At 39.6% G+C, this 27,978-nt stretch overlaps 1 protein-coding gene across 1 annotated transcript in view; it reads left to right on the top strand.

Annotated features, from left to right (window-relative positions):
• Positions 1-27,978, top strand: part of DPH6 (diphthamine biosynthesis 6) — a 2,556,557-nt gene that overhangs the window by 583,604 nt on the left and 1,944,975 nt on the right. Inside the window, exon 4 of the mRNA XM_044073989.1 lies at positions 11,205-11,278. Coding sequence (XP_043929924.1) covers positions 11,205-11,278 — 74 coding nt within the window. The remainder of the gene's footprint in view (positions 1-11,204; positions 11,279-27,978) is intronic.

Here is a 27,978-nt window from a genome sequence, read left to right on the forward strand (position 1 = left end):
AAAATTCAAAATGCTGACCCTACAGCAACTTCTTCCCATGCTGGGCAAGGAGTCTTGGCTGGTGACTCTGGATCTCAAGGAGGCATACCTGCACGTCTCCATATGACCAAATTGCAGAAGATACCTCAGATTTCTTGCAGGATCGGAGCATTATCAATTCTCAGCATTGCCTTTTGGCTTATCTACTGCGCCCAGAGTATTCACGAAATGCCTGGCATCAGTAATTGCTCATTGCAGGCTTCAGGGAATTCCATACCTGGACGACTGCCTGTTACAAGCGGACAGCAAAGACAAACTAACAAAAGGTTTGAAAAAGGTTATTCACCTGCTGCAAGCCCTGGGATACACAGTCAACACAAAAAAGTCAAGGCTGATACCATCCCAAAGGATAACCTTCCTGGGTGCAGAACTGGACACATCAAACCAGATGGCATTCCTCACAGCAGAAAAACAGAAGCAGCTACCACTATATTTCATGGCATTAACAACGCAGAACCAACTTACAGCAAGGAAAATCCTGCAAGCCCTGGGTTACATGGCATCCTGCATAATATTAATTCCATAGGCCAGACTACATATGAGGAAGTTACAATGGTACCTGAGGAATTTATGGTCTCAACACAAGCACAGCCTAGAAACCAAAATTCCAATTATTCCATGCCTGAAGCAAGAATTCCAGTGGTGGGCCCAGGCCTGTCAATTGAACAAAGGACTGCCCTTCCACAGGCCTCACCCAACCCAGACTATCACCACGGACGCCTCAGACCTCGGTTGGGGGGCACACATGGTGGACAAGTGCATACAAGGCTTATGGACTCCAGACCAGATGAACCTACACATAAATCAAAAGGAGATGCTGGCAGTAAAACAGGCAATTCAGACATTCAGACCATTTCTACAACAGGGTCATTTGCTGATAAGGACGGACAACACCACAGTTATGTGGTATATCAACAAGCAGGGAGGCACACATTCATATCCTCTATGCCGGATGGCAATGGACCCCTGGAATGTGGCCCTGAGCCTCAACATTCAGCTCCAAGCCATATTCGTGCCAGGAAAAGAAAATATACTAGCAGACATCTTAAGCAGAACCACCACGGATGCCCACGAATGGATGCTGCATCCAGACATCTTCAAAACCATCATAAGGAAATGGGGACTGCCAGAAATAGACCTGTTTGCATCCCCACACAACCACCAATTGAAAAAATTCTGCACAAGGACATATCACCCACTTGCTTGGAAGGTGGACTCCCTATCCTTCAGCTGGGAAAACCTGACAGCATATGCATTCCCACCTCTTCCTTTGATGCACAAAGTGCTACTGAAGATCAAAGAAGATCACCCAAGGATCATCTTGATAGCTCCAGATTGGCCGAGGCAACATTGGTACCCGCTACTGAGGAGTATGTCCCGGGAACACGCATGGCCTCTACCCCTAATACCTCTACTGCTAACACAGAACAACTTCAAAATCCTGCATCCAAACTTGAAAACACTGCAGCTAGCTGCTTGGAACATTGCATAAGGAAAAATAACCCAGATTTATCTCAAAGGGTTAAAGACATTATCTTGGAGGCTCGCAGACCTTCAACAAGGAAAACTTATTCAGCAAAATGGAAAAGATATCTCATTTGGAGTGCAACAAAAGGAGTAGATGCATCATTGGCAAACATAGCTAACATCCTGGAATACTTAGCAGAGCTTTTCCACAATGGTCTGTCTTACTCCTCCATTAAGATTCATGCATCAGCAATTTCAGCAGAATACAACATGGATCCTCCAGTCTTCTCTCAACCTCTTCTCAGGCAGTTTCTCAGAGGAATTAAAAATGTAAAGCCACCAAGGAAACCACCATTGCCTACATGGGACTTGAACTTTGTGTTAGAAAAGTTGACACTCCCCCCTTTTGAACCAGCAGCAACAGCAGAATTACAGTACTTATCTTGGAAGACTGCATTCCTGCTTGCAATCACTTCAGCTAGAAGGGTTTCTGAATTACAGGCTTTAATGGCAGTACAGCCCTTCCTTATCTTTCATCAGGATAGAGTGTCCATGAGAACTAATCCTACCTTTATGCCTAAGGTGGTCTCCAGGGTATCATTAAACCAAGCAATACACCTACCAACATTCTTCCCCAACCCACAGAACAGGGGGGAAAGATTGCTGCATACCTTGGATGTGCACAGACAATTGCGCTACTACCTGGACAGAACCAAGAACAATAGAAAAACTGACCAGCTTCTGGTAGCATATGCAACAGGAATGGAAGGAAAAGCAATTTCAAAGCAAACAATCTCAAAATGGATAGGAAATTGCATTAGATTTTGTTACTCCTTTCATAGAAAGGCAACTCCAGAAAACATCAGACCTCATTCCACAAGGGCTACAGCCACTACTACAGCTTTCTTACGAGGAGTGGCTACTAAAGACATTTTAGAGGCTGCTACTTGGAGCTCCGTGCATACATTTGCCAAGCATTATAATCTACCTTTATACTCCAGATCCCGAGCAGGTTTTGCCACTGCTGTTTTGCAAGGGATCTTAACTACACCATAAACTCTTAGTGCCTCCTTAGTGCCTCCTCCCCCAGTTTGGCTATGGTATTCTACCCATTTGTTAGGACTGCAGATGCATCTTTGAAGGACATAGTACAGTTTTGTACCTACCATAAATGTAGATGTCCAAGAGGTATGCATCTGCAGTCAGGATTACTCACCCTCCTTCCCCTCTGTGGTACTCCTAGGGTATTTGCCCATCTTGTAGCTAGCTGGGGGAATCTATTATGGTGTATTTGTTTGTATATATGTTCATTTCTATTTGCTCTCTATTGTTTGGAAACATTTGCATTTATCCAAATTTAGCCTTCCTAGAGGGCACCTGGCATCTGGGGCAAGAAACACTGAGGAAAATGGCGTCGGCTGATACCTTTATACCCGAAGAACTGCAGCTATGACGTCGGGTGAAGTGCGACATCAGCCGAGGCCAGACCCAGACTTTGGAATCCGGCCGACCGAAGGGCTGCCTGAGGCCAGGACAACCCATTTGTTAGGACTGCAGATGCATACCTCTCGGACATCTACATTTAAGGTAGGTACAAAACTGTACTTTATAGCTATTGATCCTTTTTAATAATCTGTCTGCAACCCTGTTCCTCATCCTCTTCATTTTCTAGACTATCTTTAAGCGTGTTAATTTTTGCATGCTGTAAATGTGGACAGCATCATAATCTCTTCCCATGTACAAAACTGTGTATCATGGAATCTGAATATTACTGAGTTAGGTAATTAGATATTGTTCATCTTTTTAAAGCAATGATTTTAATCTTCTTCTTCTTTCAGCTTTTCCCGGTTAGGGATCGCCACAGCGGATCACCTGTCCACTCATGATTGGCAGTGGAGTTTTACGGTGTTGAGTTGCCAGCCCAGCGCCCAACCTTCCACAGAAGGCACACACACGCACGCACTCACATCTAAGGCCAATTTAGAGTGTTCAGTCTACCTACAGCATGTCTTTGAGATGTGGGAGGAAACTGGAGCACCCGGAGGAAACCCACTCGACCACAGGGAGGACATGCAGACTCCACACAGAAGGCACATCAGCCGAGGATCGAACCGGAGAACCTCTTGCTGTGAGGCAGCAACGCTAACTGCTGCACCACCGCAGCCACCCTGAAGCAATAATAAATTTAAATTTAATATAAATTTATTTTTTTATTTTAATTTAATTTAATAAACAATTTTTAATAATGCAAATTCAGAGTAAATGGAACCAGATGGCACTTAATCTCAACATTTGTACAGTAAGCTAAATCACTTCTGAAAGTGTTTTTTCTTCACAAATTTATGTTTGTCTGTAGAAATTCTTAGATTTTTTTTTTTAACCTATTTTTTTTTTTTAAACAAGAAACATCTTTATTAAATGATCATCTATGACATAGGCAATCATGCATTTATATAAATGAATACTAACCATATTGAAATAATTTTAGTTGCAAACATTGTACATCACAAACCATATTGACATAATTGTAGTTGCAAACATTATATGTCACTTATAATCTATCCAGTCATTGTCAGTCAAACATTACATAGCTCATTCAAATCATGTCTTCTTTTAAACCTTGTTCCTCCTCTGCATGCATTGTTCCCACAATTCTCATTTTTTCCTATGTAATTTGCTCCTACCCTTTTCTAGAGATCCCAGTTCCAGTTGTTTTATCTGTTATATTAACTACCTTTAGTACAGTTGGTTTAAACTTTGATTCCCTTTCTCTAGTAATTGCTTTTTTGTCAGCCACCATAATTAGATACAGCAAGGGGCCTTACTATATCTAGGCAATTCCGATTCTGTGTCATAGGTCAAAAAGAGAATATATATCTTAGTTACATCAATTTGCTCAACCAGTATCTCTGACAGAACAGTATGCAGAGAATCTTTAAAGTTTGCCAACTCATTACCTCCCAGGAAATATGTTCCCAATTATCTATTTCTTCCCCATCACACCTCCAGCATTTGCTGCCTACCTGAGGAAGAAATTCTTTGGAGTCTACTTGGGATATAAAAATACCTGCGTAAACACTTCTGAGCAAAAGTCTTGGGAGACGTACATATATCCATCATTGTTTCTTTGTAAATTGCTTATCCAATCTCTCTTCCCAATCTATTCTAACCTCCTCTGATTGATTCTTATAGTTATTATGCAGTATTTTGTATACTCAAATAATCATTTTTTTAACATCAGCTCTGTTCTAGATTCTACTAAAGAGTCCACTAGTGCAGGTCTTTCACTTAGGCTTCTCCTATTCTTTCTCTTTACCTATACTCTGATATCAGTCCTTGATAGGGAAGGCAACCTATGTCCTGCAGTCCAAATAAATTATTGGTCTCTTTCCATTCTATCACCTTTACCTCTGTGTATAAAACTGAAGGGACAAAAACATTTTAATTGCTTGTATCTTGCTATCCATATCCATACAACAGAGCTTCCAATTTCTCAGTTTTTGTATTATATTTTGTTTAGTCTCTTCCCACATATCCTTAGCTACCACACCAGAATCTGTTTTAATCCATACACCTAAGTACTTCATTTTATCATGTACCATACATATGGGTATTGCTGAACCAATTTGTGTGTGGGTACATAATTTACAGTTATTACCTTTGTTTTAGCTTCATTAATTTTCTATCCCAAAAAGATATGAAACTGCCTCAAAATATTCAACACCACTGAAATGTCCTTTTCTGGCTTTATCAGGTATAAAATAATATCATCTGCAAATAGAGACAGCTTTTCTTGACTGCCATATCAATTATATCTTTTAATTTATGAGTCTCTCTTTTTTTTTTGCCAATGGTTCTAAATATAGTACAAATAACAAAGGAGAAGAGGACACCCCTGCCTGGTTCCTCTGCTCAAACAGAAATTATCAGAGAGGAACCTACCCACTTTAATTTTCGCATCTTATCCCTCTTGTATCCTCCTAATCATAGGTTCATAGGTGTGTACTAGACTAATGGCCCTGGAGCCTTTACAAGCCTAGCCCATAGGATTACCCTGGCATTGTACCACCCGACCTTAGTTCCCAGTGCCTCTGTCTAGTAAAGCCACTGGAGTGATCCTCGGGGTGAATTTTCTATTTCCCATCCACTCATCAAGATTTCTCTTGTCCCTGCAGCATGTTCTGTTGATTGTGGTAATGAGGTTGAGGTCTCTGGAGCGTGTGGTGCGGAGGGATTGGGATTTCTTTAGATGTAGCATTTCTAACAGTGCTGGGTCAGACATGGCTTTGTAAGTCAAGGAGAGCTTGCCTATAAGTAGGCAATATGAGACAGAGAATAGTTGGAGTTTTGAGTCTGTCCATATAGGACAAATGTTTAAGGCCTAGGATCCTCTTTGAGATATACTTTTGCAGCCTCTCCAGTTGTTGCATGTGTTTAGTGAGGTACATGCCAAATGGGGCATTGTACTCAATGATTGGCCTAATGAAGGAAGAGTAGAGGGAGACAATGACGTCTTTCTTCCTGAATGCAAAACCCTTAGTAATGAGATGTGCCACATAGAAGAACGTTCTGACCACAGTGGCAATGTGGTGGTCAAAGGAGAGGCTGCTGTCAACCTGTGTTCCCAGGTCTCTTATAATGCCTTCTGTGTTCAGTGGACTACCATCATTGTGGTAATTTAGCCTTATAATTTTATCAGGGAATGCAAATGCTTCCATTGCCAGGCTAATAGACTCCCAGCTTACTCTGTCAAATGCTTTCTCTACATCAAGACCAACAACACTGGTATTTTCTTGCATTCGGCTTCTCCTAGATCATCACTGTTTTGTTAATGTTGTCAGATGTTTGCCTCCCCTCCATGAAAGCACAGTGATGCATGTCTATCAATTTTGGCATCACCTTTGCCATTATTTTAGCCATTGTAGACATAAATGCTTTATAATCACGGTTTAGGATTGAAATTGGACTGTATGAAGCTGGATCTGAAGGGTCTTTACCCTGTTTGGTATTACAGCCATGACCGCTTTCTTTTAGGATGTTGGTGCTTCTTTTCCTCTTAAAATACTGTTAAACAAAACTTTCCAGATCTTTATAATTTTTTTCAGTCCTAGTTTCCAAACATCCACAGGAATACCATCTGTTCCTGGGGACTTTCCTGTTGATTGGTTATACATCACCATTTTACCTCATCTACAAAAACTAGACTTACTTTACAGAAATAAAAAATTCCTTACAAAAGACTCTAGAATCTTAAATAACCTACAATCCTCCCTACTAACTAAACTCAAAACCACTTAGAACAAAGTAGCCAGGTTTGCAACAAATGAGACCACAAACTCACATCACTGTCACTCACTCAAACCTTTAAACTGGATAGAGTTCCCCAGCAACTTCTACTTTCTCAACTTCCTGTCATTCATTCCATCCTCAACAAGCCCTCCACCTGTCTTTCCATCTCCTCACACTTCTCACTTTATATTCCTTCTAGAACCTACAGGAGATCTGACCAACAATTCTTGGAAATATATAACCCCAAAATATTAATAGGCCAAAATCTATATAGCTACTGTCCTATACTGGAACAAACTACCCACGCCCATCAGAAAAATGCGTCATGCACATGAATTCAAAACAGCTCTAAAAGAATACTTACTAAATGTCTTCACACCACTGTAAAAACCCAGGATAAACTTCCCCCCTAAACATCACCCCTTATTCCTAGTCTCTCTGACCTGTCTAACTTCTACCTTTAACTGCTCTAATACCGGCATCCTCTCACTTAACCAACCTCTATCTCACCTTGTTCTAACTGCTCTTTCAACTTTCACCTAACTTGTATTGACTCTTTTTCCACCCTGACGTTGAGTAATAAATCTTCCCTTATTTATTGTATATTTGAACAGTTAAGGTATTAACTTGTAAATAGTCTGTCAATTGCTTTTTTCACATGCTCTGTACATTCACATCAGACTCAATATTTTGTAACCAACTTGAGTACTACACTCTATATTTTCCATATTGTCCAAGGGTTGCCACCTTTTCAAGTGCCCAAAGTGGGGCATTTTATGTAGAAATGTGAGATTTTGCAGAACAAAACATACTCACGACCAGTACAGGGGACAGAACTTCATGTTTTTTGTCAGAACAAAAGCTTGTTATTGTAGCATTTTGAGTTGCTTATGCTATTTCCTATAGTATTTAGGTGTTTCAGATAAAAATAACTATTTTTTTGCAACTGTTAAAGAAACCTTAGGAAATATTTTTTGTCCTAAAGTCTCAGGATATTTGTAAGGTTGCCACCTTTTCAAATGCCCAAAGTGGGACATTTTTGGTATAAACATCAGATTTTGCAGGCTGAAACATACCCACGGCCAGTACAAAGGACAGAACTTAACCTTTTTGCCTAAATAAAAGCTTATTCTTATAGCATTTTAGTTGCTTATTCGGTTTCTTATAACATTTAGGTGTTACAGATTCATAATAACTGTTTTATGCAACTATTACAAAAAATATACAAAATAATTTTGTCCTAAAATCTCAGGACATTTGACATTTTTACAATTTTTTGGCAGGACACAACTGCCCAAAGAGGGACTGTCCCTCGCAAAGTGGGACAGGTGGTAACCCTAGACATTTGCCATTTTTAGTTTTTTTCCCAGGGCACAACTGCCCAATGAGAGACTGTCCCTCGCAAAGAGGGACAAGTGGTAACCCTGTAAATTGTCCTCAAATGAATACTGTCTTTGTAACCTTTGTGTTTTTGTGTGCATTCACATCAGATGCAACACTTTTTTAACCAATTTGTGTACTATGGTCTATAATTTCTGTATTGTTCTCACTAATGCTATTGTAACCTTTTTGTGCGCTTTTGTGGAGCTTTTCTCCCAGGGCCTCCACTGGCAAAGGGCTCTAGCTCAGTCGGACATTCTCATTTGCCACATTTGTTACTGCTTGTCAGTAGCCTTATTAAATTTATGACAGTATTCTACTGAATTGCTACTTTATTTGAGCTGTTATATACTGTTGTGATTGTGAGCTAATTTATCACATTTGCACTGTTTTAAAGAAATTTACTGATTGACTGCATTTCATTATCATTTAACTGTATTTCATTGCTATTTACTGCAATTCATTACTGTTTAACTGACTTTTACTGCATTTCATTATGGTTTAACTGTATTTTTTCATACTGTTAGTTCTGTTTTTGTCTGTAGGTTGTGAGTTTTACTGTGTTCTTAACCCTTAAATTGAGTAGCATAGTCTGGATACAGGTTTGTTGCATCCAGAGCTGTTTTTTGTTGTTGTTGTTGCCTTCTGTGTTTCTGGCAGCCATCTTGTGTTTGCCTTCTGTGTTTCTGGCGGCCATCTCCTCTGCTAGAGAGTGTAGCAGGGCTGCCTGGACCTTGTCTGGCACAGGCTAATTGGTAAAGAAAGCAGGGACTTGGAGAATTGACTAGATATCTGTGTTACTGAAATCTTCTATTTTTTGTGGTATTTAAACCCCGCGTTTGAGCTGTTTTGGGCTTGTTTGTATGTCACGCACCACAGCTGCACTGTTTTTAACCCATTGTGAGGTATTCCAGATACAAATTTTCCCTTAGTAGCACATGTGTGTTTGCCAAGTAGTACTCCTCTTAGACCTTCCACCCTTTACCCTCTTAGCTCTCTCTTGCCTCTCTTCCTCAGATTCTGACAAGCATTGATGGACAGTTTCCTACCTTTTCTCCTGCCAGTCTAGTTGATATGGGCATCCTGAGGCAGTGTAGCAACTGCATCATATACACAAACAACCCTCTACTACTACTACCTAGGAACACAATTTGTGTGAGATGCAATTACATTAAAAACCTGGAGTCAATGCTGTCTCCCTCACAAGCCAGTATATGTGGCACTGAGAACGTTGTCAACACAAACATGACACCTCAAACACCACCCACACAACATACACCCACTCATGTGGAGGTCCTCAACAAAAACATACCTAAACAAAAGAGACCTCCAAGGCGAAAACTCACGCGAACTCCACTGCCCACCACACACCACACACCTGTGTCTCACAGCCACTAAAGCCTAAACGTAAACCCAACATATTAGTCATAGGAGACTCCATTGTGAGACACACAGATGTGCCCCTCACCAGGCTGGATAAGGAGAAATTCATGATTAGTTGTTTGCCAGGTGCCACAATCCACCATATCACCCATACACTCAAGTCTCTCAACAACAGGTACTGTTATCACTCTGTCATAGTCCATGTTGGCGTGAATGACAAGAGAGACATGGTCAAGCTCACTGAATGTGTGTCCCAGGCAGGTATGTTCCTAACCTTAAACAGCATTCTACCTTCACCCAGAATGATGACTCAATACAAACAGAAAATTATTGACTTTAACAATTGGCTTAATTTCGGGTATCATTCCAAGGGGATCCAGTACCTGACAGCCTGGGAAGACATGATTGACAAACCACGATGCTTTGCCAGAGATAGCCTGCATCTGTATCTCTTGGGCTTCAGGCTTCTGGCAAAGGCTGTTGCCACCCCCATCATGCCTTTTTTGGGCAATGCCATGAGGTCAAAACTACCAACATGAAAATGTCATCAAAACGCAAATTAAAAGTCATTCTGCTAAATGCTAGGTGATTAAACGTGAAACTGCACTCATTGCAAGCATTCTTAATCCTGGAAGATGCTGACATTTGTGCATTCACAGAAACCTGGTTCAAAGCTGCAGAGAGCAGCTAAATCATTGGGCTAAACGTTTTTGTGCTCTGGCATTATTATCAAAAAACAGTTGCTTAACAGCTATTTTTCTAAACTCATTAATATTATTGAGGTAATCCTTTATTTTCTGCTTGGCATTCTGCAATTGCTCCTCTTCTTGTTCTGTAAGATTCCCCCTATTCTGTAATAATTTAACATTTGTCAGTCCCTCTAAATAATTCTTGTTACTTCTTAGCCATCTCTCTCTTTCTTTTATTTCCACCCGATGTTTAAACTCCACTTTAATTTTATCCCACTCCCTAGCTATATTTTCCAAAGAAATTTCTGTTTTCTGTAATAACTGACCTAGTTTAAGTTTATTGCCACATTCAGTAAGCTGCCTTATGATCATGCATACTAGTCAGGACAGAGGGGGGATATCTTCTCCAAGCATTTGGATGTTGAGGTGAAACATGATCTTCCATGTTTCTAAACTGTATAATGTACCAGAAGAACTCATGTAACATTTGAATAAAAACCTTGAGCATTCTCTGCATCTTCTGACTATGTATATGCCTGTCTGCTGGAGTGAAGCAGTCTTGGTTAGAGATATCGTAGCTCTTATTTGACAAATTGGAGTAAATGCCATTCAGTTAAGGACATCTGCTGTGGTATCATGTAAGGTATTTCTGTTAGAAATTGATACGAGCACTTAATCCTCATGGGCAGTACAGTACCTGCTGCTTAATGTTCATTAAATTGCTGTGGTCTAGCCACTAAAATACATATAAATATACATAATCTCCTGTTCTTTTAAATTTTAATACAAGAATAATATTATTATTTGGCTTCAGGCAGCTTTACTTAGTTACCTCTTAAGTTACTTAATACCTTAATAAGGTGTGAAACATGAGTAGTCACATGACGTGTACTTAAAATAATGTCAGTTACTTCTATGATACAAATTTATTTTACTTGAAATATGTTTTTGTTTTAGGAAAAGGAAGAAGTTGAAGCTGTTTCTGTTGGTGCCATTCTATCAGATTATCAACGTGTACGAGTAGAGAATGTGTAAGAAAAAAATATTTGAATTCATGATTTATTCTTCTGTATGTAATAATGGTTGAGAGATTTGGAAAGGGATGGATTTTTTCCACAGGAGATGCAGAGTTTTATATGGATTCAGAATCATGATGTAGAAAGAATTTGTAAGACAGAGTGGGATTTATCAGAAAGTTAAATGAGATTCTGGGAAAAATACTAAGTACCTCTTTAACAGAATAAGTAACATTTTTTTACTGAAAGCAAATGGTGGTTCTTTTGAAAAAACAGGAAGACAAGCAATCACTGCTTTGTGTGAAAAAATTTACATTGAGGAAGCTGTTGAGATTTCAGGCCTATCAACCTTACTTCAAAAAAGCAGAAACAACCTTACCATAAAAATGTTAGTTGAATGTTTATAAAAGAGTTACCTAACAAACTAGTTTTCAGATGTTAGACTGAAGGTTGTGATAAATTTTACAGATTTAAATCACAGAGTGACACTGACAAAGAACCAGTATTTTACAGGCCTAGACTGTAGCTTCAAAGTACCGCATAGAAAGTTCCTTTAGTTAACTGGGAGAAAGTGACTGAGAATTACACAATACTCAGACTTTAGCTTTTATATGGAAAATTCATAGTTTACCAGAATAGAGTTGTAATTAATACCCCAGGCAGGGGTTGAGATGGGTCCATCAGAAAAAGGACTTCTATACAAGTTACTAAACATTACAGAAATATAATAAAATTGCTTAAATAGGTACACAGTTGGCTGGCATATTAAAGACAGATTTTTTACTTGTGGTATACCCTAAAAAGATGGAGTAGAGAAATAATAGCTGTTCTTATCAAGACTTCCAATTCTGATGAGACCTTTTCAGTAGCTTTATAAGTTGAACTGAAGGAGGTCGTAAAAGGCCCATTTACTGATGACCTCCAGATTGGAAACTGACTATCCCCTTAGGAGCTGGGGTTGACAAAACATGTAGAGAACTTGGAAAAAATGAGAACTGGCCACCATTTTGGCAGTTCAAGGACAGTACACAAACCTGAACCAAATGCGGGCCTCATTAGTAATCAAAAGATATGAGAGAGATGAATGATATTGTTTAATCAGTTTAGAATTACAGATGTGGTCTTGATTGTCATTGACCATTTGAAGGAGGGAGTGGGGTGAAGTTAGGCAGTTGACACATAGCCCACTTAAAAGACCATTAAACAGGAGAGTAGAATTTGGAATATTCCTTGTAATGTCAGGCACAAGATTATAAAGAGTTTATTTGTAGCATTACAGCACCCAGGACCTGTGCCTTAATACACTGAAATTATGCTACCACATAGAAGGGTAGGACTGTTAAGTTATATCATCCGTTTCCTAGTTTAATATTCAAAATAGGTCAGGTATAGCTGGATACAGACTTTGACTGTATCACAGATGACTTGAGTTCAGGTAGCGACTTGGACACTGGAAAAGCCTTGTGGGAAGGGGGTAGACATGAGTTGTTATTGCTGATTCACCCATCCTGGGAAAGGGAGTAGTGGTTATCACTGTATGCATTCCATGGTCAGTAAATGAAGGTTCACAGGCTGCAGTGATGCAGCTTGAAACAGAAGGTGTGGGCTTGGCTACCAAGACAGTGATGTTTTCTGTCAGTTAGCATGTATGTTTGTAAGCATGTATATGCATGAGGAAGACATAGTGTGCCCCTACAGTGACACAGTCACCAATATCAGCCACCGCGGATGAGGGTAGGGATTAAAGTGAAAATTACCTGGTCATCCATTGTTAAGGATGGGAGAAGTTGCAGCAGTGAAGGATGAGACAGGGAAAGAACAGAGAGTGATAACTCTTCCCTGAAGGTCCTTTGAGCTGCTAGTCTGTACAGTGTGTGCTCGAGAAATGTCAGTGTATTGATAGTCTATGGACAGCCACAACACCAAATAACCTTCTTAACTACCTGAATGATGCTTCAGTTCTCAGCCAAGTCAATGACCATGTTACTATAAGTAGGGAACAAATGGTCTGAGACTCATTAGAGACATGATAATGATCAGCAAGTGGGGGGGCAAAGAGCACTCAGAAAAAAATTGAACAATTACAACAGATTAGGCCTTTTGATATGCAAAGCTCATGTCATTCAAATATTACCCATCATTTTAATATGTTTTTCCTTTCTTCGTGTGTTTGTGTATTTTGTGTGTTAACATTTTTGTCATAACTGACATTTTCAGTGTTCATATAATTAAGGTACAAATCCTTCTTGCTGCTCTAATTTTCATATTCAATCAGAATTAAAGATATACTTAAGAACCTTTATTATTGCTCAGTTACACCAGAAACTCACCTGATGACATGAATCTATGCAGAACTGGGTATGTTACCTTCTACAGCCTTGTGCTAAAAGTTTGCAGCTGGTAAGGAATTAGTATTACCTGGAATCCCGGTCTAGGGAAAAATGACTAAGAATTCCTATTGCCAGATGCTTCTCAGTGATAACCCAAAAGTGTCTTGGTGATGACACATTAAGAACTGCTTATTGTCAAAAGGAAGGAATTTGTCTAGAACATGTTGTTGCTCTTGTAGAAGTGTATCTTCATCCCTTATGATATCTGCTGTATGTCTTTGGGCCCCAGTCTGAAGATAAATGTGCAATTACCCTAAAGGCAGGAAGTCGTATAACTTGTATACCATTTATAATGTTTTGCATTGGAGACGTGGTGCCATTAGGCCTCATACTTAATGAAGGTGAATAATAAAGATGATGGATTCATTCAGTAGTGAGTACCCTATTCAGTAGGGAGTACTCTGAAAGGTAAGACAGTTAGTTGAATTGGGTGAATGTGGTGCATGCATTTTGGCAGTAGTAGCTGTGGGAAGTAAAATAATAAAACATTCTGAGTCACCTATAAGAAAAGTAAGAATAATGTCATGATCCGGGCCATATGATCATGTTCTTCATGAGAGTCATCTTGTCTGACAAATATTCACTGTAGTTCAGCTCTATGGTGCAGTGAGATGGAACAGTTCCAGTGGTCCAGGATTGACTTAGCAGCCCTGTAGTTGGTAGGAGCTAGCTGGAGAAGAGATGTGAGAGGGAACTATTTTATTTATTTATTACATTTGATTAACGGGTAGTGACTGACTGGGCATGTAGCCTGTTTTCAGTGGAGACCCAGGGAGAAAAGCTCCCGCATTAAGTTACATAGACACTGGGGGTGGCTTTTGGCAGATAACAGTGGACAAACTCAGGCATATGGGGTCCCAGGATAGCACAGTGCATACAAAAGCACAAATGGACAGTGCGTGCAATGGCCAGTTTAGTGTACATAGCAGATTATGGCCCAAGCATTTTGGGAGTAGGGATCTTAGGAACACAGAAAATATCCTCTGCTTGTTTACACAATGGCCAGCTGGAAACTAACTTCCTTTCACCTCTGTATCTGGCAGTAAGCTTTGATTCTCAGCAAGATATTGTCCCTTACAAAATCAAGACCATCACCACACTACACCATGTTATGATGTAGGTTGTGGCACTATGTAGCCATCCTGGCTGATCAACAGGGAATCATACACAATGCCAAATCTGCAGGCCCAGAGATTCCTGTATTTTTTAAACATTTACTGTAACAGCCTGAACCAGATAGTCCACATGCTCAGTAGGTTAGAAAACATATTGGGCCTGGTCCCCACTAACATGGGAGAACACTGCCCCCCCCCCCATTGTAATGTCATCTCTGGTAAAGGCAGACCTGAAAATAAAAATAAAATCTGTGAATCTCGCTAAACCTATAGCATTTAAAAAGTATTCTAAAGCAAGCTTCCTATTATTAAGTGACAACCTGACAAAATTTCAAGCCCCTCAAACCTTGATAACACAGTTACCATATAGAATTGTTCACAGATAATTTGTAAAGTTGTGTTACTAAATGCTTAGAGATAGCTGTGTCTACTAGAAATAAGCTCAGAAACCCAAAAAACAAACCACCCTGGTGGAATCCAAACATCAATATGCTATGCAACATAAGGAAGAAAGTCATAGCAAATGTCAAGAAGTACAATGCCCAGCAGGATAAAAACTCACTCATCAATCTAAACAAAACAAAATCAGGTCTACCAAAGCCAGTTTTGAGGTAAAATTGCCCTCCAAGCCAAGGAAGACCACAAGACTTTCTTTAGCTATGTCCGTAATCTCAAAGGTTGTACACAACAATGTGAGGCTAATTGTGAATGGAGCCACCTACATGGAGCCAGAAAATATAGCAAATCTAATGGCTGACAAATTCAGCTCTCATTTTACCTCACTCTCCCTGACCCATCATCTTTGAAGAAATGCTATCAATCATAACCTCCCCAACCATCACTTGAGAACAGGTGCTAAACACACTTTCCAAGGTCAAGCACACCACATTGATGGGCCTCAGTAACGTTTCAAGATACTTCCTAAATAGCATAAATCATAACCAGTCAGGACCACTGGATTCATTATTTAACCACAGATTCTAGTCAGGCTTTGTGCCACATAAATGCAGAACTGTAAAAATGCAGAACTGTAACAGTCATCCCTCTGCATAAGCACAAGCCTTTTATGGATCCTGGAAACTACAGAACCATTAAGGTGTCTAGTCTTGCATGCAAAGCCATGGAAAGAATTATCATAGAAATGATTAATAATTATATTGGAAACCCCCGGACACTGGATCCAACCCAGTCCAATTTTGTTAAGAGAAAATCATGCCTACTTAGATAAACATCAAAGGTCACTAAGGCAATGGACAGGAGCAGAATGGTGCGTACTGCCTATGTTGACCTGGCCAAGGCATTTGGTATGATACCCCACTCAGGCATTGTAAACAAACTCAGAAAATTAGGCATAAACCCTATGGTACATGCTGGATTGCCATCTTGCTCTCAGATAGGACCCAAGATAGGGGTTTCCGCCTCTACAAAGACGACGGTCACCAGTGAAGTCCTTCAGGGTTCAGTGCTGGGTTCTGTCCTTTTTGGCATCTACTTCTCAGACGTCAAGACCAACATCAACAGTCAATGGCTGTACAAGCTTACAGATGACTGCTAACTAGGAGCAGTCATAGAATCCCCCAAGTACACTAATATTCTCCAAGAAGGACTAATACAGAGAAATAACTGGTGCCGTAGACACGGTTTAAAATTCAGTACCAAGAAATACATAATAGTTCCTTTGGGAAGTCAGCTACCCAAGGAAACTACCTCATTGATAACACACCCTTAAAAGCAGACCTGTTAGTCAGGGGTTTGGGGATGTATGTAGACAGTAACTGGGCCTTAGACCAAAATGTGAAATCATTGTAGTTTGCTCAACTTATAAGCAAGGGTATGGCATCTAGGTCCAAGAGAGTCATGTTTCCATTGTACCCAGCCCTTATCAGAGCCATCTTTGGGTGTAATGGTTCCTTTTGTATATATCTGACCAGGCATATGCAACAACTGAAACATCCGTAGAGCTTCCTCACAAAAAAGATTACAGGGCATTAACAACATTCGCCTTAAAGGCTTATCCCTATACTTTATCTCCTACAGACTGTTGAGGGGTGATCTGTGTCTTGCACACAAGGCATCCCATGTCCCACTGTAATGGACCTATTGCATCTCCATAAAAGAAACAGCATCACAGCTACTACCGATCCAGCAAATTAAACTTGCTTGCAACATAAATAGGACATGTTGGAGAGACAGGAATGTGTCTCAGTGAATACTGTTTCTCTGCAACAGGTTCCTAGTCTGTGTGACGCAGATTTCCTCCCTGACCCCATTCAAACATAACCTGGGCCAGTGGATGAAAAATCAGAAATTCACCCCTGGTCTGTCACCTGTGTCTCTAATGGACTGAGGCAACCTATACATTTTTGACCATGTATGCCCTAGCCCTAGCTTATGCTTACCTCTAAAAATAACCTCTAGAGCATCAAACCTGTTGGTTAAATTTGGGAGGGGTGGCTTGGCTTAAAAAGGCTCTTGTGGTTATTAGCCTGGTAAATACCAATGAACCTAAGAACAAGCAATTTATATGGGTCTAGAAGATCATGTGATCAGACTGACAGCACCCAAAAAAGTTCAGTGTATGCTGGTAAAGGTTTTGCGTGGGTATGTGGAAGGTAGTGTGCAATAACATAAACTGTGATTCACTGTTTTGCTGAGTTGCTGAAGGAGTAATGTGTGCCGTTTGTGGTTTGATTCAAGTATGTGAGAAGTGACTACTTCCTTTATAAGCCACACTCTGGAATGCTGTATATTTATTAGACAGTAGGTTTATATTTAAATCTGTATTACTGTTCATTTTATCAGTGACATTTCTTAGCTGTAAGTTATTTAAACAATAATTTATGGCATAGTTGTAGGTTATTGTAGGATTCACGTCTCTTTGGCAAGGTTTATACCTAGGACAAAACCTAAAGGGGTTAAAAGTTGGCATAATGATTAAGGCTCTTATCCAAACACACCCAAAGTGAGGTAGACACAAGTAAAGTGAAATGAAAACCACACCCAAAGCTGAAGGTAGCTGGAATAAATGCTGCCAATCCAGATGAATAAAATCCAAAAACTTTTATTGTAGATAAGTGAGCGCTTTCGCAATGATCAACATTGCTTCATCAGACAACATACCCTCAAACAACTGCCCTATATATATATATATATATATATATATATATATATATATATATATATGACAAAATTTAAAATAACCAATCTGTGTCTACCTTGCTTTGGGTGTGTTTGGATAAGAACTTTAAGCTGTGTATTTTGCGAGGATGGCGGAAGGTGCTGTGAGTTCTTTTGCAAAAGAAGGGAACAGTATGGATAAAGACAATCGACTTGTGGACTTCTTAACTGTTGAACATAATCCACTATTAACACTTGGTGCTGCTGAACTTGAACCAGGTACTGTACTTTCTACTGAGAATGATAGCAGTGTGCGAATGGTAAAAAGGAGCTTGGAGAATGATCTGTATAGATTTAAATGGCTCAAGTGTCAACGTTATCATTTCGAAGCTTGTTTGAAGATGCAATTGATACCTGAATATGCCTACTTATGGCAATACCTACCCTGATTTGCTAACACAGTGACAAAATATTAATTTAGACACAAGTAAAGCTTATATTAAGCTGCTGATAGATTTTCTTCAACCGCTAGAGCATGATTTGAATGCTAAGCTTTGCCAGCAGCAACAGGAGTTGTATTTGTTGTACGGTGAAGAAGCTACAGAACAGTTTTTAAATGAACTGATTGAGAAAGTGCTTCGTTATGAGGCAAGGTTATTAGAGCAAAAAAAAAAAAAGTTGTTATATAGAGATGTGACCGAAGGAAGTAGGAGGAACCATTCAACAAGAGAGGGGGCATGTTGCCCTAGTTGAACAGTGAGATGGGCTGAGAGAAGAGGGTCACCAGCAGTCTGAGCGAGTGACTAATGACCATCATGATGGTGAGACGTCAACCAATCGACAGACCGGAGGGAGTGCCCTCTCACCAGAAGCTGTTGCTTCTGTCTATTCGACACCGATGGATACTCCACCTAATCCGTTAGAAATGGAAGTGATACAGCAAGCAATGACGTCGGCAACAGTAGTGAGATGCAAAATCAATATGGACTTAAAGCAACAGGTTTTTCCAACATTTCAGTTGCCCTTTCATACAGGAGAAGGGGTTCTTTGAAACAGGACATACAGAGAAGAGGGCAGAATCAGAAGGAGGTGCCAGGGCAGATACAGACACACACGCTCAAGAAGATGTGGGGCTATGGGTAGGAAACCTAGTGTGGAACCTGTCGGACTATGAACTGACACCAGTGGAAACTTTCCTACTAAGTAAAGATTTGAGTTTTGTACCTACCAGCAATATGGACATTAGTGACTTGTTATTATGTCTGTGTTTGTTTACACAAAATGTAACATTAAAATTACAATTTAAAAATGTTGAAAATGTACACCATTTGAGATATAAAAGGAATAGCACTTTTATACCTAGTTTACCACCCAATGTGGAAACATTTTAAAAGCATGTGAGAATGCCATTTATGATAGTACTGTTAGCAATGTTAGAGAGAGAAAGGGTGATAACCTGTCAACTGCAGAAAGACAGGCATTACACAAGTTACAAAATAATGATAGTATAGTTATAATCCCTCTGACAAAGGGGAACCTATTGCAGTGCTGAATTCAACATTTTATTTTGAGAGAATGACAGAAATGTTAGCAGACTCAAATGTATATAAGATTGTATCTATGGATGTAGTGAATGATATGAGTCGACACATTGTCAACACCCTTCAGGAATATGTGTGCATGGGGATGCTGGAAAAGGAATTGTTCTAATACTTCAAAGTAGAAAAAACGTTGATCCCACGAGTGCATGGCCTCCCTAAAATACACAAAGACCTCAGATGCTCTAAGTTTAGACCCATTGTAGCAGGGGCAGGGTGGCTAACAGAGCCCATTTCTATTTACCTGGATGGTGAACTGAGAGATGTACTTAAAGACTTCCCTCATGTCCTTAGAGATACAGAACATTTTTTAAGTGACTTATACAGTGAGGTGGAGACAGCTAGATTCATGGGGATGGACCTAATAGTCACCCTAGATGTGGTATCATTGTTTACAAGTATACCTAATGAACAAGGCATTAATATGGTGAGGTCAGTACTTCTGAGACATGGGAAATTAACTGTACAACAAATAGGCTTTCTATATATGTTGTTGGAGATAGTTTTGGAACACATTGTCTTCATTTAATGATGTATGCTATTGTCAGACATCAGGTGTTGCCATGGGTACAAGTTGTGCCAATGCATATGCAAATTTGGTGATGGTGGATTGGGAGCAATCACATCTGTTGAAGGATCCTCATATCGTCTTTTATAGATGATTTGTGGATGACCTTTTTTAGGTTGGAAGGGGGATGAGATTAGTTTGAACCTATTCCACCTTTGTATGGACAACGTGTGATTTTTTTTGAAATTCACTACGAATCATTCCGGCACCAGTATAGATTTCTTAGATGTCACAATATTCAAAATTGAGAAGGGGTGGTGCACCAAGTTACATAGGAAGAAGTGTTACTGTCCAGCATTCCTACATTTTGACAGTATGCACAAGGAACACATATTTCCCAACATTGTGAAAGAGCAGGCAATAAGGCTTTCCCACTTTTGTTGTCAGGATGAGATATATCAAACAGAATTGAGGAATTTAAAAGAAGGTTTTTTGATTAGAGTGTATCCAGCCCAAGAGGTAGATATGGCTCATAAACAAGTGCAGAAGGAGAGAAGAGGTGAAGCTAAACCTTATTACTCATAGAGAAGCTTAGTAAAACAGCAGGGGGAAGAATACAAAGCTTTCTCCCAGACCCCTTTTGTCTTACCGTACACTAAATATGTGAGTAAGTTTACTAGGATTATACAGGACTATTGGCACATTCTTCTAGTAGATGAAGACACTACTAATGTGGTGGGAGATAGACCACGTTTATATATAGGAATAAGCAAAACTTGAAGCAACAACTGTGCCATCCCAGGAAGAAGAAACATGAAGCCAGTGTTATGAATGGGACATATAAGTGTGGCAAGTGTGCATATTGTGCCTACGTGGATGAATCCATATTTTTCAAACACCCTGACACAGGACGTTTGTGGGAACTTAAGGTCAAGGCAGAATGTGAGACTGTCAGTGTGATATATGTTGCACATTGTAAGGTATGTTTCCGATTTTACGTTGGAAAGACTAACCGTTGTCTCAGGGAAAGGATCAGGGATCATATATATTGCACTAGGAGAGGTTTAGAATATAGTGCTTTAGCGAAACACACTTTATCCACAAATGAGGAGCATACCTTCTTGTTTCAGGTACTGCATGTTCAGGTAGTGAATAGCAGGCTGGGTGACCTTATAAACCAGACAGACTCTATGGAGGTTCAGTGGATCCTGAGGCTAGGTGCACACAGGGGGCTAGACTTGAATAATTCTGTCCCCCTAAAACCAGCTTTGAAATCTAGAAAACTGAAATGAAAAGTCCCAATATTGACTATGTGAGATTAGTATAATCCAGGTCTGACAGTTTTTGCCCCCCCCCCTTTTTTTTTTTTCTTTTTTTTCTCTTTCATGTTATTACCAAATGTTAGAGAGTTGAAATACATATTTCATGTTATGTTATGTTTTTGTTTGGTCATTGTATGAACTTTTATACTATATTTAGTATACTGTGAATGTTTTATTACTTTCAGCAACATTACATTTTTTTATGTATCTGTACCTTTAGGATGGGATGGTTGATGCTTAATTTGTTCTGAGAACAGATTGGTTATTTTAAATTATGTCATATGTGTGTGCATATATATATATATATATATATATATATATATGGTTTACTATCATAATTACGAAAATAAAAAAAGTGTTCTTATTAGCGAAGTGTTTCGACGAAAGTACACAATTCCGAACGTTCCCAATGTTGGAAAACAACTGTTAATGCTGAAAATGTCGTTCACGACATTTTCGACACTTAACAGCAATCTCATCCTTCCCTTAACTCCGTAAATAGCTAGCCTAAAATCACATTTATGTCGGGGGGCAAGCCCCCTGCACCCCCCACACCCCCAACTTAATATTCCAACTCCGAGATCACACTGCAGTGAGGAAAGGGATGTATTTCCCTAACCGCACTGTACCACGATCCCTTTACATGAGCAAACGTTATAATTGCGAATGCACAGTCCATTCGCAGTTATACCGTTCGCTCACGTAACCTGCCGAAATATGAAGTATTCGAACATCTGTTGTATAGGGCAGTTGTTTGAGGGTATGTTGTCTGATGAAGCAATGTTGATCATTGCGAAAGCGCTCACTTATCTACAATAAAAGCTTTTAGATTTTATTCATCTGGATTGGCAGCATTTATTCCAGCTACCTTCAGCTTTGGGTGTGATTTTCATAATGATTAAGGTGTTTACATCAAAGACACAAGGAACAAGGTTTAATTCTCATCTTTGAGGAAATTGTCTAACCTTGACATGGACAACCAATTCATTGCTTACCTATAAAATAATTTGGGGAGGGAGGGGTTGGCATAATAGCTAAGGTCTTTACCTCACAGATAACCTCTGCTTATTGCCTTTATCTCAGTTGCACGACTAGGCCTATAGGAGCCCTAATGGTCATTAGCCTAGTATACACCTATGAAATGCTGTGGTCAGGATTTGCAGTGTTTGATGGGTAGAGGACTTATTCACTTTTGTTACGACTGTTTCCTTTTACAGATATGTATTTATTTAGTTATTTAGCTAATTAGTTTTCTTAATCACATGAGTAGGTTGGTCCACAGAACTAAGCCATTTGGCAATTACAAGAATAACATATGGACAAAAACTGGTATTTTTAGAACAAAAAAATATATTGGTATTATACAAACTAGTGTGATTAACACCTGTTAACACAATACACATCTCTTGTAGTTTTCACAGTTGTTGAATATTGTTATAAAACATCATTATACCTTAATTAAATAGCACATAATGGCAGATGTAAGCTCAGCACACTGGAAAGTATATATCTGATGAAGTCCAGAAAACGAAACTACTAATCTGAATAAACATCTTTGAAGAAATCTGACTAAAGACAAATTTTTTTCTGAAATTTGTTAAAAACCTCTACTGGTTTAAGAACTTTTGCAAAAAATCAAAATCTTTTCATATAGAACTTCTATTCATAGGTTCATAGATTGGTACTAGGCTATCGGCCCTAGGGCCTATACAAGCCTAGCCATAACAATTCCCTGGCTATTTCTTCCCACACTATTTACTTCCCTGGACCCCTGTCTAGCAGGGCGACTGACGTGATCCCCGGAGTGGATTTTCTTTCTCCCATCCAATCATCAAGGTTCCTTTTGAAGAGGGCCAAAGAGGCGCTCTGCTTGACATGTATGGGCAGAGTCTGGGGAGTCTCTGGGTCAGGAACTTATCCCTCCAGCATGTTTTGTTTATTGTGATGACAAGGTTTAGATCCCTGGAGCGTGTGGCTCTGAGAGTTTGGGATTTCTTTAAGTGTAGCATGTCCAACAGCTCTGGGTTTGGCATGGCCTTGTATGTTAAGCAGAGCTCGCCTCGGAGTAGACGATATGTGACAGAGTATAGCTGGAGTTGTTTAAGGCGGTCTACTTTAGGCCTGTGATTCTTTTAGTGGGGTATTTCTGCGGCCTTTCCAGTTGTTGCAGATGTCTTGAGAGGTACATACCAAACGGGGCGTTGTATTCTATAATGGGGGAAAGGGTTTAGAGAAGGGAAGCTGCCACATGTTGAGTAAAATGAGTAAAGATACCTAAAAAAGTAAAGTGGTGAAAAAAAAAAGGTAATAAGGATGGTAGAGGGAATAAAATGAAGCTAGAGAAGAAGAAAAAAAATAGAGGGAGAAAAAAGATAGAACAGTAGTGAGAAGACAGAAGAGGGAGGAGTTTTATTTGGGTGAGTGTAGGGACTACAACAGTATAGCTAAATTAAAGTCAGAGGTTAAGTTCTGTAATCTTTATTGTAAATAGTCACAGTAAGATAGAATAAATTTGGTGTGGTGCATTTTACACTGTTATCACTTGGAGAGATACATTTCTGCAACACCTTGTTGCCGGTGGAAGGTGTAACTTTCAATAAATTAGCATGTACCATGGCATATGCAGTGATCAGTTGGCAAATTTTCAGGTACAGCTTAATAACCAAGACGAAGCTAGTATGATCAAATGTTCTAGCCAGGAAATACTAAATTGTCCCATAGTCTACAACTCTGCAATGGAGTTTGTTCTAATGCACTTCTTTTTAAAAAAATTTGAAAAATGCAATGTTTCCACTTCATTACTGAGAATATTTTTGTGGTTTTGTTTTTGTTGGATGCTTCAATGACTTCAGGCTGTCAGGCTACTGTTAATGAAAGATTCTGTTGTGGTGCATTAAATACATTACTGCTATTGCACATTTTTTTTTGTTACAAACTGTGAGGAAAAAATAGGACAGCACAGTGGTTTATAGGCTTTTGTTGCTGCCTAATAGTATTTGGTTGTCTGGTTTGGTTCTCGCCTGGTGTGGATGTCCAGGATCTGCATGTGATCATGTGTTCATGTGTTTTTTGCTTGATGCTCTGGCAAAAATGTGCTATAGGTAACTTGTGATTTCCTAGTAGGTGTACGTGCTGTCATGTATACGTAGATTAATTGATGTCTAGTGCAGAATTCGTTTCTTTGCCTTGCACTCACTGAGTGCATAAATAAGCACAGTTTTGACCATGATTCTGAAGTATATTAAACTGACAATCAGGAAATGAAACAACTGAATGAATGAATGAATGAATGAATGAATGAATGAATGAATGAATGTAAAAAAATGGCATATTCATGCTCCATGGTTAACATTTTTTTTTGGGGGGGGGGTATTTTCTGCTCCCATTTGATTCTAAATGTTTGGCTAGAGCATTAACAAAAACATTTGTGGTGTTTTAGTTTTGTTACAGTTCATGTGGCTGCATAGAAATATTAACACTTTTATGTTTTATTATAGGATATATGTTTCACTGCTTTGAAGAATAAAGAAATGTGCCTTTTTAAGTTCTTGTGGCTTAGTAGTGTTGCATTACTGGTGGCAGTTTGTTTAGCTTGTGCTGTATCTTACATTATATGTTGTTTATTTGACAGGAATGGAAGAGCATACAATGTCTCCCCTCCCATGCTGTGGTGCTCTGGAATATTAGTAAGAATATCACAGTACTGTTTGGAAATTTAACTCATGAACAAGGTGTGTGGTGAACTTTCTGGCCAGTGGTGATGGTGGGATTTAACATAACTCCCAACCCTTAGGGATAGCTACCTGGTGGTGTGAACACTGGCTCTAGATGATTGTCACTATTGAAGTGGCACCCCCAACCCCATGTACAAAAACGGGAGCAAGGGGTTGTGGATGGATAGGTTGATCGCCAAGTGCAAGGTGTATGAGGCTGCAGCTTGTTCAGTGCACTTCCTTCAGTTGCAGCATATTAGTCACTCTTTTCCATTCTAAATAGTTGCCAATGTGGTTTCTTTTAGTATGCCAGCAGTGATTTCAAGGTTTTGGAGCTTTTAAAGTTTCTCTACAGTTGTGCAGTCATGGAATTAGTTTATTTAAGTAAGGGGGTGAAGGGCAACCTCCCCCCATGGGGAATGCAAGCCCCCTTTTGCAGAAAATGTTTTTATTTAGTTGAAGCTTCACATGGTTTGTTTTGTCAGTTTAAAGCTTCTTCTGGATGCAGCTCAGTGAGATGTAGTGTAACCAACTGAGCATAAGCAGAATATTCACTTGGCAGTTATATATCATTATTTTGCCAAATAGCATATGATAATGCTTATTGTATAACGCATTATTTACACCGATTATGCAACACTTTTTTTATTCTTATGTAAGTACATGATTTCAGTAACACTGTTGTATAATTTCAGCTGTATTCCAGCCAGGACTGTAAAGAGATAATCCTGTAAGATTTCCAACATGTTGTTTGCCACTGCTGTAGACTGAGAGATTATGAAGACACTTGGCTTAATACTCATGTAGGCGAAATACCTGACAGAGAAGGAAAAATATTATTAACAAAAAAGCATTGATTACCATGATAGAATAAGTTCTTTTAAGCTAATAGTAGGTTGGCTGTATTATAGGCTCCTAAGAGTTACAAGGCAACTGAGATGCAGGGCCATTTCTTATTTGACAGTACCCACCCTTATGTCTTACATCCATTTTCAAGAAGGGCCAGGCCAGTCATATGAGGAATGAATTTATGAGTACCCATTCAATTTTCCATCTCCTTTTTAAAGGAAAATGCTGGTTAACTTGGAGAAGAAGTTTATTCCAGTGAGGATACACGCACTGTGTTTCAAGTCTATCCCTCCTCCTTGACTATTAACTCTATGTTTAGTAATTATCCAAGGAATACATAAACTTTGTTGATCCCTGCACTACTCATTGTCTTTTGAAATAATTTCAATTCTTTATAGTAGGCGAATTGTTATTTTCATCTTTTGTTGACCACCATTGAGTGGAGTAGTGAGGTGACAACTACATCAGAACTAGCTCATTGCACAGCTGTATAATGTGGCTCCAAATCCCAACTCACCAGTAACCAGGAAAGCCTTCACTGCACAGCTGTATACCGTGGCCCCAAATCCCAACTCACCAGTAACCAGGAAAGCCTTCACTGCACAGCTGTATAATGTGGCTCCAAATCCCAACTCACCAGTAACCAGGAAAGCCTTCACTGCACAGCTGTATACCGTGGCCCCAAATCCCAACTCACCAGTAACCAGGAAAGCCTTCACTGCACAGCTGTATAATGTGGCTCCAAATCCCAACTCACCAGTAACCAGGAAAGCCTTCACTGCACAGCTGTATACCATGGCCCCAAATCCCAACTCACCAGTAACCAGGAAAGCCTTCACTGCACAGCTGTATACCGTGGCCCCAAATCCCAACATTCTAGAAAGCAATGAAGCCTTTTGTGTTCCACTCTATACTGTGGCCTGAAACCCCAGTCATCAGTAACCATGTAAGCCTTCAGTGTACAGCTGTATACCATGGCCTCAAACCCCGACACAGCAGTAAGTATGAAAGCCTTTGGTCCATAGCTGTATACTGTGGTCCCCAAACTCTAACACACTAATAAGCAGAGAATCCTTCAGTGCATGGACGTGTACTGTGGCCTCAAACCCCAACACACCAGACAGCCAGTAAACAGGGAAGCCTTTAGTGCACAGCTGTATATTGTGACTTCAAATCTCAACACACCAGTGAGTATGGAAGCCTTGTGTCATGATGTGTAGTGCATACTGAGCTTCCTGCTTCTCTGATTCAAAGGGAATGTGCAGCTTCAATAAGTGGTCATAGTGGTTTCATATCCCGTCCCCTTCACCTTTTATACCTTGAGTTACTTACAGCATGTTTGCAGATTCTCCACCTGTCACCCATTTTCCTGCCTTAGTCTGAAATAAAGATAACTTTTCCATCTCATTTCATAGCCTTGAAGTTGACCTAACACATCTGACCTCTGTTATTTTATTTTACTGTGTCAGATATTGTTTGTGTTCATTATTGGTTAGTTTTGACAGCTACATCACTGGCATGGACTCCCAGGAGTTGGTGGATGATACAGAATATCCTTTAGGTGCTACACATATAGATGTGGATTTAGCTAAGATCAGCAGTGACCTTACTCAGCGTGTTTACTTACACTGTTAACAATACTCCAGATGGTGGTGACAGTACTTTAATACCACCTGTTAAGCTGTTGAAGGGATGAATCACAAAGCAAGTATGGGTGAGAGGGAAGAATCTACAGAAGGTGTTATAAAACTTCAGGTTCTTCAGACTTTATCTGATTGTTCCAATACTGGAAGTAGTGCCAGGTCTGTGACAGTTTGTGATGTTTTGAACAGATCAACAGACTGTTCGATGGTAGCTGTTAATGCTGCAGATCCTACAACAGTCATATGATCATCCTGTGGCTGAGCTGAAAAAAAGGATATGGGTCTAGACAATTGTCTGTCAAGATCATTCTCTTTTCAACTACACAGGTTAGAGAGAAGATCTAATGGAGCACTGCTGAGCAGTTGGATTTCTTTAGGAAAACATTATTAAAACTATGGAATTGATAGGTCTATACTAAAAGAACGAAATGACAAAAGAATGAACGCTCTTTCGTCGACA

The sequence above is a fragment of the Protopterus annectens genome, chromosome 6.part0 (genome assembly GCF_019279795.1).
Source record: "Protopterus annectens isolate FY-2018-M chromosome 6.part0, PAN1.0, whole genome shotgun sequence".
Taxonomy (NCBI): domain Eukaryota; kingdom Metazoa; phylum Chordata; order Ceratodontiformes; family Protopteridae; genus Protopterus; species Protopterus annectens.